Genomic DNA, 13633 nt, shown 5'->3' on the forward strand with positions numbered 1-13633 from the left:
CTTTCTATCTATCTATCTATCTATCTATCTATCTATCTGTCTTTGTCTATCTATCCCTCCCTGTCTGTCTATCTCTCTCTAAATTTCTGTGTCTATCTACTATTTATATCTATCTGTCTACCTATCTATCTATCTATCTATCCATTATATATCTCACGAGGGAGTAGTATCAAGTTTGCCTCCGGAGTCGCTTTATATGATTCTCTTTCCTCAAGTTACATGTATTAGAATTCCAAGAAGCTCTCGATGTAGGCGGGAAGCTTGCGTCTTATTATTTATTGCTTTGATTTTAAACCCGTATGAAGAATAACATTTAAAAACACACACATAGAAATAGACTCACTCCCTCTCTCTCCCCCCACACACACAAATAACCCCCCCTTCCCCCACAACCTACCCCGCAGTCCACCCCACACACTCCCGCACTCGCGTACTTCCTCATCTCCGCATAACATTTTCATACAAACATAAATTTTTCGTCCTGTCATGAGCACGGAAAGACATGACGGCGAGGCGCTACATGAATCACTAGCGACTCTCCACCTTCTCTTAGCGGGCGTGGAGGCGGAGCTCAGGTCACTAGACACGCAGGAGGCGGCGATTGAGGCAAGGAGAGAGGCCATCGCGCAGAAGGAGCGGGTGATGGTGCCGTTGGAGGACCACAATAGGAGTCTTCATAGGATGGTACGGGAACTGGAGGAGGCCATGGCATGTGTGGAGGGCAAGATGGCTTCAATGAGGGCCAAAGAGAGGCTTCTGGGATGTCTGGAAGGCGTGGTCAAGACTAGAAAGGCGTGTCTGGACCGGAAGGAAGATGACATTATGACTCGGCTCGCAGGCTTACTTAAAGACATGGACCGTTTTGAGCCACTCTGTCCCGTCAGCGAGGCCTCCGGGGCGGGTGCACGGACGAAGGGGATGGAGGAGGGGGAGCGGATGGAGGTACGGGAGGGGTCGAGAGGGCGGTGGATAGAAGTAGGGTCCAGTGTGTTCTATGTGCATGATGATTCTGGTGAGATATGGTTTAGATTGCGGTGATAGTGATCCTCAGACTCACCTCCATCACCACCACCACCACCACCACCACTAACCCCACCTCCACCATCTCTCAGAATCAACACCATTCCACTGTATTGTTCTCCACTTTCACGATCACCACCACCACCACCACCACTAACCCCATCTCCACCATCTCTCAGAATCAACACCACTCCACTGTATTGTTTTCCACTTTCACCACCACCACCACCACCGCCACTAACCCCATCTCCACCATCTTTCAGAACACCACTCCACTCTCCTTTTTCCTTCTCCTCCTTCTCATATTCCTCCTCCCCTCTTCTTTTTCCTCCTCCTCCTCTTTTTCTTCCTTCCCCCTCCCCACCCCTCTTCCTCCTCCTCCTCCTCCTTCTCCTCCTCCTCTTCCCTCGTCAGTATGACAAGCGCGTCTTTTTTCATCTTTGCCTATCAGATCCTAATTCTTTGTGGCATTCAAGCCTAAAACGCGGAGCCGCTCACTGAAGAAACCCTGATTGTTGAACCCGTGTCTGTGTGTATGGGGGGTGGGGGGTGGAGGGGGGTGGGGGGGGGGGCGTGCGTCAGGGTGTTGTTGGATAAGTCAGAGAAGCAGAGACATATCAGATGAATTAGTGGATTTGGCTTTGTATTATGTGTTTTTTTTTATCCTTTTTATTTTCATTCTTTTCGTCTTTTTCTGTTTTCATTATTTTTATCTTCTATTTTTATTCGCGATGTTTTCCCAGTTCTTCATCCTTTTCATTTTTGTTTCTTTTTCTATCTTTTCCAAGTTCTCCATCTTTTTCTTACGTTTTCATTCTTTTTTTGTTTTATTTTCTACATTTTTCTGGTTCCCTATCTTTTCTTTCCTGTTTTCATTCGTTTTCTCTTTCTTTTGCCATCGTTTCCTAGTTCTCCATCTTTTTTTTATTTTGTTTTCATACATTTTCTATTTCCTATCTTCTTCCTCTTTTCCTTTTTCCTTTGCCTTCGTAATCTTTTTTTCTGCTATAGTTTTTTTTTACCTTTCCTTTATCTATATGGTTATTGTAGTTGTTGTGGCTATTATTTTTTCGATTCCTCCTCTTTTTGTAATTGTTCTCTTTGCTAATCTACTGTTCTTGCTCTCGTCACATATATAAAGTTTCCCTTCACTTATTTTCCAGAACAAATACTAAGTTGCAAGATGCGTCAGTACAGCAGGTGAAATATTTGATAAGAACATCACGGAGCGGTTCTTTACTAATTCCCAACCTTCAGTTCGGTTCAGTTAATCTAAGAGTCAGGAAGATAACTTTTGTCGCTACTCCCATCTTTTGAACCTTCCTTCTTGTTACCCAATATTAATGTCCCGCGTGTCTCCTTTTCCAGACCTCATATGATGTGTGTTTCCCTCCGCCCTTGTTTATGCGTCCCCTGTAATCCCATTCCGCTGTAGGGTTCGTGAAAGTCCTCAGAAGCCACGCTGGGTACGACATATTAGGCTCCCTTCCCTTCGCCCCCTCTCCCTCTCTTTAATTATCCAGAAAAGAGTCATGAATGAGATGCCAGAGGAGAGGTCAAACTCGGTCTTGTTACTCCCTTTTTGATAAGTTATAAGGGTATTGGAGGAATGACTGAACACAGCAACTGAATATTCCAAAGGCGGCAACAGCGGCGGAATGTGCATGGTTGAGGATTCGGCTGAAGGAGGAAAGTTAATGAGACGAGAACCCTCTGACTACCTAGTTTGGAAGAGGTGTGTGAATGGAGTAACCCCCCTCTCTCACCTCTCTCCCCCTGAACACGTGCTGCATACCCAGAGGAAGGGACCGGAGCGGAGATGCTAAGTTATACAGACATGCATTCGTGTTGGGCGGCAGAGGAAGGTTTGAGTAGAAGTCTTAGGGTGGAAGGCGGAAGACGCATGTTCGTACGTAGTTATCAAAGTTACAAGAGCAGGGGACATGAAAGCCGTTGTTAAGGAGAGCAAGCGAGGAAACATTGCGGCGGGCTGTGAGTGTTTGAAGACCTACTTAGCGGGGAAGTTAATGAGGCGAGCACGCTTTAAGTCTCCCTTGTTTTCAAGAGCTGTATAAGTGGACCCTCCCCCCTTCCCCGGTCCCTCACCCCTAACTTAAACGAGATGCTTATTTCATAGAAGGGCAGAAAAGGCCTTTGTATATGATTTACACGTATAAGGGGAAAGTGATTGTTGCTGGATACGGATTTTTTTTTTACAACAAAGTAGACAGCTCAAGGGCACAAAAAAGGAAACAATAATAAAAAAAGCCCGCTACTCGCTGCTCCTATAATGATGTGAACTTCCAACCTCGAGGAAATTATGAGATGGGGTATTAGGTTTAAGATTCTGAGTAAAGGCCAGACTGAGAAGGTTTACAGGCAAGTACATTGTTATCGTAGGGCAGGGAGACAGCAATAATGAGATGTTACAGTACACAGAAGCTGGACTAGGAATGTATAATGACGCAAAGCACGTTGTTAGTGCGTACGGCAGGGAGGACACAAATATGAGACGCTACTGAACCGATTAGACCCCCTTAGCTGGCTTTAACAGTTCATAGAGCGATGATAGAGAAGAGGGAATAATGGTATGGAGGGTTGTGTCTGGCCTTACAAGAGTCTTTGAGGCACTGAAGACTCGAGACTCGAGATTGAAATGAAAATATCTAAAAGAGAAAAAAGTTATGCATTTTGCTGTCTACTTTTAACGTTCGGTGTGTCTTGCAGTGAGGGTTGCTTGTAGAATATGGATGAAGTAGAGCAGACAAGTCATCAGTCTAAGAGGCGTAGAACCCGCAGGGGAGTAGTTTATAATGCAAAACTTTCTTTCGGACTCTGGTATTGTTTTCCCTGATACCGTTGTCCATAGTAATATGTTCAGCAAAAGAGTAAAGTTATGATCGCTGGGACTCGGATGAGAAATACAAGACCTGACAATGGACCGTATTGGCTATATACAGGCAGCGCCACACGTGGCCACTCAGTGAACTGTCAAAGCAGTACTTCCATAGAACTCAAGTTATGTACTAGAGTGCGTCAAAGGTTGCCTCCATGCCTTGGTGCCGCCACCGCTCCAAGCCAACGACTGCACACACTTTGCTCCCACCCGATTTCCTGACTGTTATTTGACATGGAAAAAAAATGAAATCGGGTAGGAGTGAAGTGTGTGCAATCATCGGTTTGGGGCGACGGTGGTATCATGGCCGTGTATCCCTGAGACATCCTCAGACGCACTCTAGTCTATAACTTGAAGTCTTGGAAAATTCAGGTTGGAGTTGAGTGGCCACATGTGGCGCTGCCTGTATAGTCAATACGGTCCATTGTTAATGGCCTGTTCTCATGCTCAAGCGTGCTTATATTCGTATCTATCTACATCTCTATCTATCTCTATTGGTTTTATTATTTGCCATTTCATAGAAGAAACTCTGTAAAATATAATTCTTCAAAAAAACTTTACTCATCCAATTTCCTTTCCCTCAAACGGCACATTCTTCATCTGATAGCGTAAAGGCATTTCCTTCCGATTTCTCTAAACTCTACGGGCCGGCCCCTTCACGTTTACATTCTCGGTCCCTGCGGCCTCCCTGTCTCGGCAGTTTTGTGTAGCGCCATATTATATTTTTCTGCGTAATTCTCCCTCGTTCGTTCCTCGCCCACTCAAGGTAATGGAAACACGCAGCATCAATCATCCTTTTATTTACCAAACTGTGAAGGAGACGGATTAAGAAACGTATTCAACTCATTTAGTGTACAAAGTTGAGATGTTACAGCGACATACAAAAATAGACACAGCGGTGAGGGTGAAGTTACCACGTTCACAATAGTTTAACTCTCTCTCTCTCTCTCTCTCTCTCTCTCTCTCTCTCTCTCTCTCTCTCTCTCTCTCTCTCTCTCGTTACAAATACACATACATACACATAAACACGGATTTATTTTTCGTAGATGCAAGGGATTAGGAGGGTGATGAGAGGGAGGAGAGATAGAGAGTAAGGGAGGGAGGGAAAGAGCTATATAGGGAGGTAGGTAGGTAGGGAGAGTGGAATATAGGGAGGTAGTCTGTAGAGGAAGAATAATAGGAGGAAGGTTTGCCTAATAAGGTTAAGAGGAAGGAAGAGGGACTGAGACAGGGAGATAAAAGGAGGGCGAGGGGAAGAGGGGAGGAAGATGGGAAGGGAAGGAGGCTGAATGAGTTTGGAGAGAGAAAAATGGAGTCTGAAATAGAGAAGGCGAGGAGGAGAGAAAGCCAGCAAGAAGGAAATAGAAATGACGGAGGAAGGATCAGAATAAGAATAGAATGTTAGGTAAGGAAAATGGAAAAGGAAGGAAGGAAATAAGTGAAGCTAGAAAAGAAGAGAGAAATAATTGGATGGTAAAGGAGAGGAAAGAGGCAAAGAATAAGTGGGAGGAAGATAACTAACGAGAGAGAGAGAGAGAGAGAGAGAGAGAGAGAGAGAGAGAGAGAGAGAGAGAGAGAGAGAGAGAGAGAGAGAGAGAGATAGGAAGTTAGAGCGCGAGAACAAAAAAACATTGAAAAAAAAGAAAAGAAAGTTAGTATCAAAAAGTGGGGTAAGTAAAAGAGAGAAGAAGAAAAGTTGATACAAAGTGACTGGAAAGAGAATAGAGAAAGAGAGAAAAGTAGTATAGAGAGCTAAGGAGGGAAAAGTAGAACAGTAGAATAAGAAAGGAGAAAATAAACAGGCATAGAAGAAGAAAGGGAATGAGAAAATATGTGATAATGTTAAGGTGGATACAAAGAGATAATGAAAAGAAAGGGGAATAAAGAGGATTGGAAAAAAATAAGCCGGTATCAAAAGACAGGGAAAGAGACTGAATGATGGATGTATTGGAGAGAATGAGGAAGAGAAAACTTAAGGATAGCAGGTTAGCGTTGAGTGACCGAAATTTTGGGAATAATCGGATGAAAAAAATATGGATTACAGTTCATTCTGGAGAGACAAGGAACGAGGGAAAGAATGATTGATGATGGAATGATGGATGGATGAGGGAAGGGAGGAAAAAATGGAGAACAAAACATGGAAAAAAGCAGGTTAGGAGAATTGATCAGTGAAATGCTGGATGGTATTGAAAGGGAAAAGTAGGATATGGAAGAAGGGGGAGAGAGAGAGAAAACAAACATTGAAAAGAAAAAAGAAAAAGTTAGAGTATGAAGAAGTGAGGTAAGTAAGAGGGAGGAGAAGAAAAGTTGATAAAGAAGGGACCAGAAAGAGAAAAGAGAAAGAGAGAACAGAGATAGAGAGGAAGAGAGTGTGAGGAGTCAGATCGTTCAACACGTGGAGGCCGGCTGCTTCCCATGGCTTGACGTTGTGTGGTGGTATTGTGGCGTGACTTGGCGATTCACCGGCTACGTCTGCAACGAGAAAACAACCTTAAAATAGCGCCAGGACAACAGCAGAATATTAACACCATAGCGCGGGAAAACACATTAATGAAGCAGGGGACAGCGTTACGTAAAAGAAGGAGTGAAGAGAGAGATGAGAAGGGAGATGAGAAGAATGAATGAAGCAAGGGAAAGTGTTAGGCAAAGAGAAGAATGAATGAAGAGAAAGATGAGAAGAGAGATGAGAATATAATGAATGAAGGAATGCACAGTGCTGTGTAAAAAGAAGAGAGTGAAGAGAAAGATGAGGATGAATGAAGCATGGGAGAGTGTTTTGAAGAGAAAAGAGGGAAAGAAGAAAGAAAGAATAAATGAAGGAATGGAGAGCGTCATGTAAAGAAAATAATTAATGAAGAGAGAGAGAATGATGAGAAGAGAGATAAGACTAATGAGTGAAACAGGAACAAGAGGAGGAAGCAGAGCATATTAGCGCCGTAGCATTAGAGGAAAATGAGCGTGTGATGGAAGGAGACTAGCAAACATTGAGCCTTACTACTGGGAAGGTAATGGTAGCACTGAACATTATAGCGACAAAACAACAGTGTAATGGCTGCCGTGAGGTGAAGTGAAGTGAAATGAAGCAAAAATGAACTGAGAAGGAAAAGAGATGAAATGAAGTGAGGTAAAGTGAAATCAAGTAATATGAAGTGCAGTGTGAAATGCAGCGACGTGAAGTGAATAGGAGTGAGATTAGTTAAGGTGAAGTGAAATGAAGTGAAGTGAGATGAAAAGTTGGGAGAAGATAAATGAAGTGAGTTGAATGGAAATTAAGTGGATAAGTGAATGACATGAAGGGTGAGGTGAGACCAAGTGATGTATGTGAAGAAAATTGATGTGAGGTGAGGTGGAATGACGTGAGGTGAAGTGAGAAAATGCAAAGGTTAAGCGAAACTTCTTGATGTGAGAGGTGTGTGTGTGTGTGTGTGTGTGTGTGTGTGTGTGTGTGTGTGTGTGTGTGTGTGTTTGCGTGGTTGCGTGAGTGCGTGCGTTAAAATGACCTAATTAAATGTAAGAAACGAATTACGAAGGTCATTCAAGTCCACATTATGACCAGCCAGGAAACAATTTTAACACAGTCATGATATATATAAAAACTACTACTACTACTACTACTACTACTACTACTATTACTTTTACTACTTCTACTACTTCTACTACTACTACTACTACACATTATGACCAACCAGGAAACAATTTTAACACACTCGTAATATATATAAGAACTACTACTACTACTACTACTACTACTATTACTACTACTACTACAACCACTACTACTATCTTACCACCACAACCACCACCACCACAACCAACCCCAACACTACCACCATCACCATGAACCACTACCACTGTTACCACCGCCAGAAGCTATCACCACTACCTCAAGGACCCGAATATTCTCCCTCTCATGCAACTGCCTGACCCAGCGCTTCCCATCTCCATAACTAAGGCTTAGAAACACCCGCACGGCCGGACAGCCACTCCCGCCCGTGTTGCAGACAATTTGCTGGCGTCATTCTCCTATATCAGGTTGTGGCCGGGGAAAGACGGGCTGGCCATACCTAAGGCTTCTGTCGCACACGTAACTAATGGTGTTGTGTGTGTGTGTGTGTGTGTGTGTGTGTGTGAGAGAGAGAGAGAGAGAGAGAGAGAGAGAGAGAGAGAGAGAGAGAGAGAGAGAGAGAGAGAGAGAGAGAGAGAGAGAACTGTATATGAAACTGTACTTACTGGTACCCAAGATTTTTACGAGCAAAGAAAAATGAAGAAAAAAACAACAATATACCATTAAGACCGGAAATAAGTGTTCGTTTGTTTGTTTCTGTATTTCTCTATATATGTGTGTGTGTGCGTGTGTGTGTGTGTGTTTGTGTTGGGGAGAGAGGACGGGGTCACTGCCTGACATTGAACCTTAGTCTGTCTGTTACATAATTTATCGTCTGTCTGGGAGGTCGATTCTCCCTGTCCGTCGCCTCCTCGTAATGAATATCTCACAGGCTTCATTTGACATTTCGGCTTTATGCTCCGGCTTCCAGTGTCTAATTATAATGTTGCCGCTGCCTTCCCCTCGCCGCGTGTCAGAGGAGGAAGACGGTGAACTTGCCCTAATAGAAATATCACAGAGGCTTTACTTGCCATTACAGATACATACGTCTCTGCTTGTTGTTGTCTCGCTGTTTTGATACATTTCTGCTTTTCATCTTTTCTCCGTCTGGGAAACGGGACGGAAAACTTAGCTTGTATTACGGGAATGTATGAACGACACATTCTTTGTTTGATATTTCTCAGCATCAGGATTATGTACGGTATATATGTATATCTTGTCTCTGTTAGATTTTATGGTGTCTATCTTTTTCCCTGTCTCATGTGTGGGAAGAGTGGTAGAGGACGTGTGTAATGCAAAGTTGTAATGTCACAGACCTCCCCTAACATTACAAACTCGCTTTCCTTCTGCCTCTTTTGTCCTACGGTGCGTGTTTCTGCATTCTTTCCCTCGTACGTCTGGGAAGCGAGGATAAAAAAAACTTGTGGGATGCAAAGTTGAATATATGAACTAGTTAATGTTGTCACCTCTCATTACAGACTCGCTTCCATTCTACTTGTTATGCCGTACAGTGTTTCTACTTTCTCTACTCCTTTCCTCGTCTCGTGTCTGGGAAGCTAAATCCTCATATCGTATTTAAAATGAGAGTCGGAGAGCTTGTCTAATATGAAGTCGAATATCTGTGTAACTCATAAATCCTATCTGCTATTGCATTTTCATTTGTCTCCTTGTTCCTGCCTGGTCCTTTTTTTTGTGTGTGTGTGTTTGTTATTTGCTCATCTCATAGTCAGGAAGAAATGCGGACAGCTTTTGTGACGTTAACCCTGTAGCAGCGGGGATCATGTTTCTTAATGGTCCCTCTATGCAAGAAAAATGAGAAAAAATCATCACTCGCACAAAGCATTTCATTATATATATATCACAGCATTTCTGATCAGTTTATGCATCATCTATTTTGGGGGTTTATATCATGGCACAAATTTGGCCCGTAGCTGCTACACGGTAAAGCCACAAATTTGGCCCGTCGCTGCTACACGGTAAAGCCACAAATTTGGCCCGTCGCTGCTACCGGGTTAAGCTGAATATTTGCGTTACTTATATGTGTTATGTGCTGTTGCGTTTCCATTCGTTTACCTGCTGAGGCTTGTTAGATGTTCTGGTTGCATATTCTTGTTTCTCTTAATCTCTCGTCTCATATCCAGGAAGAAAATCGTCCATCTTGTATATCATAAAACTGAATATTTGCGTAACTCATTAGTCTTATCTACCATTACATTTTCATTTGTTTGCTTGATCTTACTTGTTGTGTGTTAAGAGGATGCCGTTTTTTTGTTATGTTTTCTTCTCATATCGAGGGAGAAAATCGTCCAGCTTGCGTAATATAACGATGTACATTTGCGTAACTCCTGTCCTATCTGCCATTGCATTTTAATTCGTTTCCCTGCTCAGCTTGTTGTGTGTTAAGAGGATGCCGTTTTTTTTGTTATTTTTCTTCTCATATCGCGGGAGAACATCGTCCAGCTTGCGTAATATAACGATGTTCATTTGCGTAACTCCTGTCCGATCTGCCATTGCATTTTAATTCGTTTCCTTGCTCAGCTTGTTGTGTGTTAAGAGGATGCCGTTTTTTTTGGTTATTTTTCTTCTCATATCGAGGGAGAACATCGTCCAGCTTGCGTAATACAACGATGTACATTTGCGTAACTACTGTCCTATCTGCCATTGCATTTTAATTCGTTTCCCTGCTCAGCTTGTCGTGTGTTTTACGGTTGCTGTGTTCCTTTTATTTGCTCGTCTAATCTCCAGGAAGCAAGTCGGCCAGCTGGTTCGATGCAAAGCTACGCGTCGGCTGAGCAAAATAGAGCTTCATATGTGTCTCTATTTTCCGATTATTCCGTGTCTCCTCCTTTTTTCCCTCCGCCTCGCGTCTGGAAAGCGAGGCGGAAAACTTCTCTAATGAAAAGTTTGAGGAGTTTTTTCATGTAACTGTTTGGCAGGAAGTTTGGTTGCGCGCGCCTTTGTCTGGAAAAATATCCGCGCCGTTTTGTCTCCCGCTGCTCCTGTATTAACATGAAACGGCTTGCTTGTTCTTATAATTGTGTCTAGTGTGGCGGAATTTCTTAGCTTAGTTTCCATACCTTCCTTACCATTCTATTTGCTAAGTTTAAGAGAGCTAACAACACTCTTATTTAATACTGTCTACGTGTTTCACAAATGTAGCTTTTGTTAAGTTTCCCGTAAAAAAAATATCCATTGCGTTATGTTTTGCGAGGTTATAAAAGGCTAACAACACTTTTAATTGTGTCTCCGTTTGGCAGAATTCCATTAATGTTTTTTTTATTAGTTTCCTTTAAAAAAAATAGTTATTCTCTTTTGCGAGGTTAAAGACGGGTCATATATCTTTTCAATTTTCTCTTCGTGTTTGTGGTTAGTGAGAGAATTTCAATATTATTTTTTTGGTTAGTTTCCCATTAATAAAAAAAAATCCCTACCATTTTCTCTTGTGAGGTTCGAGACGGTCGCTATCGCTTTTTTTTTTTTTTTGTTTCAGTATTCGTGATTGATGTGGTAGAATTTCATTAACGTTGGTTTTTGGTTAGTTTTCATTAAAAAAATATCGCTATTGCCGTGTTCTGCGGGGCTTAAACTACTAACACCTCCATTAACTTCTGTGTTCGTGTGGCAGAATCTAATTAATATATATATTTTTTGTTAGTTTCCCATTAAAAAAATATCGCTATTGCCGTGTTCTGCGGGGCTTAAACTACTAACACCTCCATTAACTTTTGTCTTCGTGTGGCAGGATCTCATTAATATATTTTTTGGGTAGTTTCCCATTAAAAATTACACCTACCGTTCTGCATTGAGGGGCATGAGACCGTTAACAACACACTCTTTGAAGTTTTGTCTTTCGTATTTGTGGCTGGCGTGACATAAACTTAATAATGCAACTCTTTGTCGGTCCTAACTAATATAACTTGCAAAATTGCCGTAAAAGGAGAAACAGAGGATTACGTATACAAGATGTGGCAGCTGCTGCATTACCAAGACGCCGAGGAGAAATTTTGGTATGAAAAAGGAGGAGCATTAATAGAAGAGAGGAAGAAAAAAAGAAGTGTAGATAAACGAGAATAAGAAACATCACTAGTAGAGGAGAAGAAAAATAAAAAAGCTGTAAATTTGACGAGAAGAAAAGAGAAGACAAGAAAATAGCAGTATGAATAGACTAGAAAAGAAAAGAAACAGTATAGATCGACGAGAAGAAACATTATCATTAGAAGAAAAGAAGAGTTTAAAAAAAGCTGTAAAACTGACGAAAAAAGAATAAGAGAAGAGGAGAAAATAACATTACGAATAGACGAGAAAAAACAGCATTGCTAGAGGAAAAACAACAAAAACAGTATTAGTAAAAGAAAGAAGAATGAAGCAATTGTAGTTACCGGTGCCGCATATCCCTCACTGGACCCCATCGTAAGCAGCTGTTCACGCTCATAACTCACAGACCAACCCTCCTCCCCTCCCTCTACTCGACTGCCTTCACCTGTCCTTACCTGCGCAGCCTTGTCCCGTATTGGAAGGCGAGGAAGGAAGAAGTTGAAAAGAAAACAAATAAGAAATGTGATCAGAGACAAAAAATATGAAAAGAAAACAAGAAAAACTGAAAGAAAGAGATTAAAAAGAAGAAGGAAACAAGTAAGGAAGTTAACTGAGAAACAAACAAACCAAAAAATGAACATATAATAAGTAGCATAACACTGAGAGAAAATACTAACAAAGAAAAATAACAAATAAACACACACACAAAAAAAAAAAAAACTATTGGAGTCGAAAGAAGAAAAACGAGATTGAAAGAAAAAAAATAATCCTCCCCTCAAACACCTGCAGTTCCGAGTCCGAGTGCCGCCAATCCCCCGTTCAGCCCCGCCGCACCTGGCCACTCACCTCCGGTCACCTGTGGGCCAGCAGCAGCAGCACGCACCAGCACAAAAGCCTCTCGTCAAACCGCGCGGGAACCGAACTGCCAGTCTGCACGGCGGCCGACTCCTCCCCTTGAAAGACAGAGACGGAGAGATGAAAAGACGAAGAGCAAATAGGATAGAAAATGAAGCCGAAGAGTAGATAAGAAAGCAAAGAAAAGGTGGGATAAAGAAAGAAAGGAAGTAAAGGTTAAGACTGAGGAGAAATATGAGAAAGGAAGGAAAGCAAAATAATAAAAGGGTGGAATTTTTAAGGAGAGAAAATAAAAGCGAATAACTGATATGTACAGAAGAAATAGATGAAGAGTAAATAATGAAGGAAAATAAGGATGAAGAACTGACATAAAAGAAAAAAAAATGAAGTAGATTGGAAGAAATATAGTTGGAAAAGAAAAGGAAAGCAAAGAAAAAGGTGGAGTAGAGAAGGAAGGAAAATAAAGATAAAGAGCAGATTGAAAATAAAGAAAACGTGAAGATTAGATATTAAATAAAAAAAGTTGGAGAAGATTGGAAAGACAAATAGTGAGGAACAGATAGGAATGCAAAAAAATAAATAAAAAGGTGGAGATATGAAAGATTGAAAATGGAAGAGCAGATGGGAAGGAAAAAGAAGAGGAAGAGGAAATAGGAAAGAAAAAAAGAATTGAAAAAAGTAAAGAAAATAAAGACGAAGACTGGAGAGCGAAAATATTGAGCAGATGGAAATGAAAGAAAAAATAAAGACCATCATAAAAAAAGAACAAAGGAGAAGACAAGAGAAAAATGCAAAACCAGAAACTTGAAAAATATAATAGAAAAAAAATGTTGTAGGCGTAAAAGGAAGAGATCAGGACAAACAAGCAAACAAAAAAAAGAACAAACGAGACTGAGCAGATAAGTAAAAAAAAAACATGAATCAGAAATTTAAAAAAAGGAAAAGATGAAAATGACTGAGAGGAAAGATCGCGTAAAGAGAAGGCAGTCGAAGACGAAAAAAAAAAGACTGGAAAAAGAGAGAGAAAAAAAAAAAGAGAAGAGCGTAGCGCATGACTGACGTGTGTAATAAGAGAAGTGCAGCCGTGTGTGTGTGTGTGTGTGTGTGTGTGTGTGTGTGTGTGTGTGTGTGTGTGTGTGTGTGTGTACGCGCAAAACATTCCTCATTAACATTTCTCTCTTCTCAGTCACTTAATTTCGCCGTTTCAAGAAGCGATACGTTCT

The 13633-nt window shown here is 41.5% G+C and overlaps 1 protein-coding gene across 2 annotated transcripts in view; it reads right to left on the reverse strand.

Annotated features, from left to right (window-relative positions):
- Positions 1 to 5535: 5535 nt before the first annotated feature.
- LOC126986609 (cell adhesion molecule 1-like) overlaps positions 5536 to 13633 on the reverse strand; it is a 127962-nt gene continuing 119864 nt past the window's right edge. For both annotated transcript variants that reach the window (XM_050842876.1, XM_050842875.1), the window contains exons 8-9: positions 12402 to 12508; positions 5536 to 6388 (exon numbers count right to left, since the gene is read on the reverse strand). In XM_050842876.1, the coding sequence (XP_050698833.1) occupies positions 12408 to 12508 (101 nt within the window). In that variant the 3' untranslated portion in view covers positions 5536 to 6388; positions 12402 to 12407. The remainder of the gene's footprint in view (positions 6389 to 12401; positions 12509 to 13633) is intronic.

The sequence above is a fragment of the Eriocheir sinensis genome, chromosome 62 (genome assembly GCF_024679095.1).
Source record: "Eriocheir sinensis breed Jianghai 21 chromosome 62, ASM2467909v1, whole genome shotgun sequence".
In the NCBI taxonomy this organism is placed as follows: Eukaryota; Metazoa; Arthropoda; class Malacostraca; order Decapoda; family Varunidae; genus Eriocheir; species Eriocheir sinensis.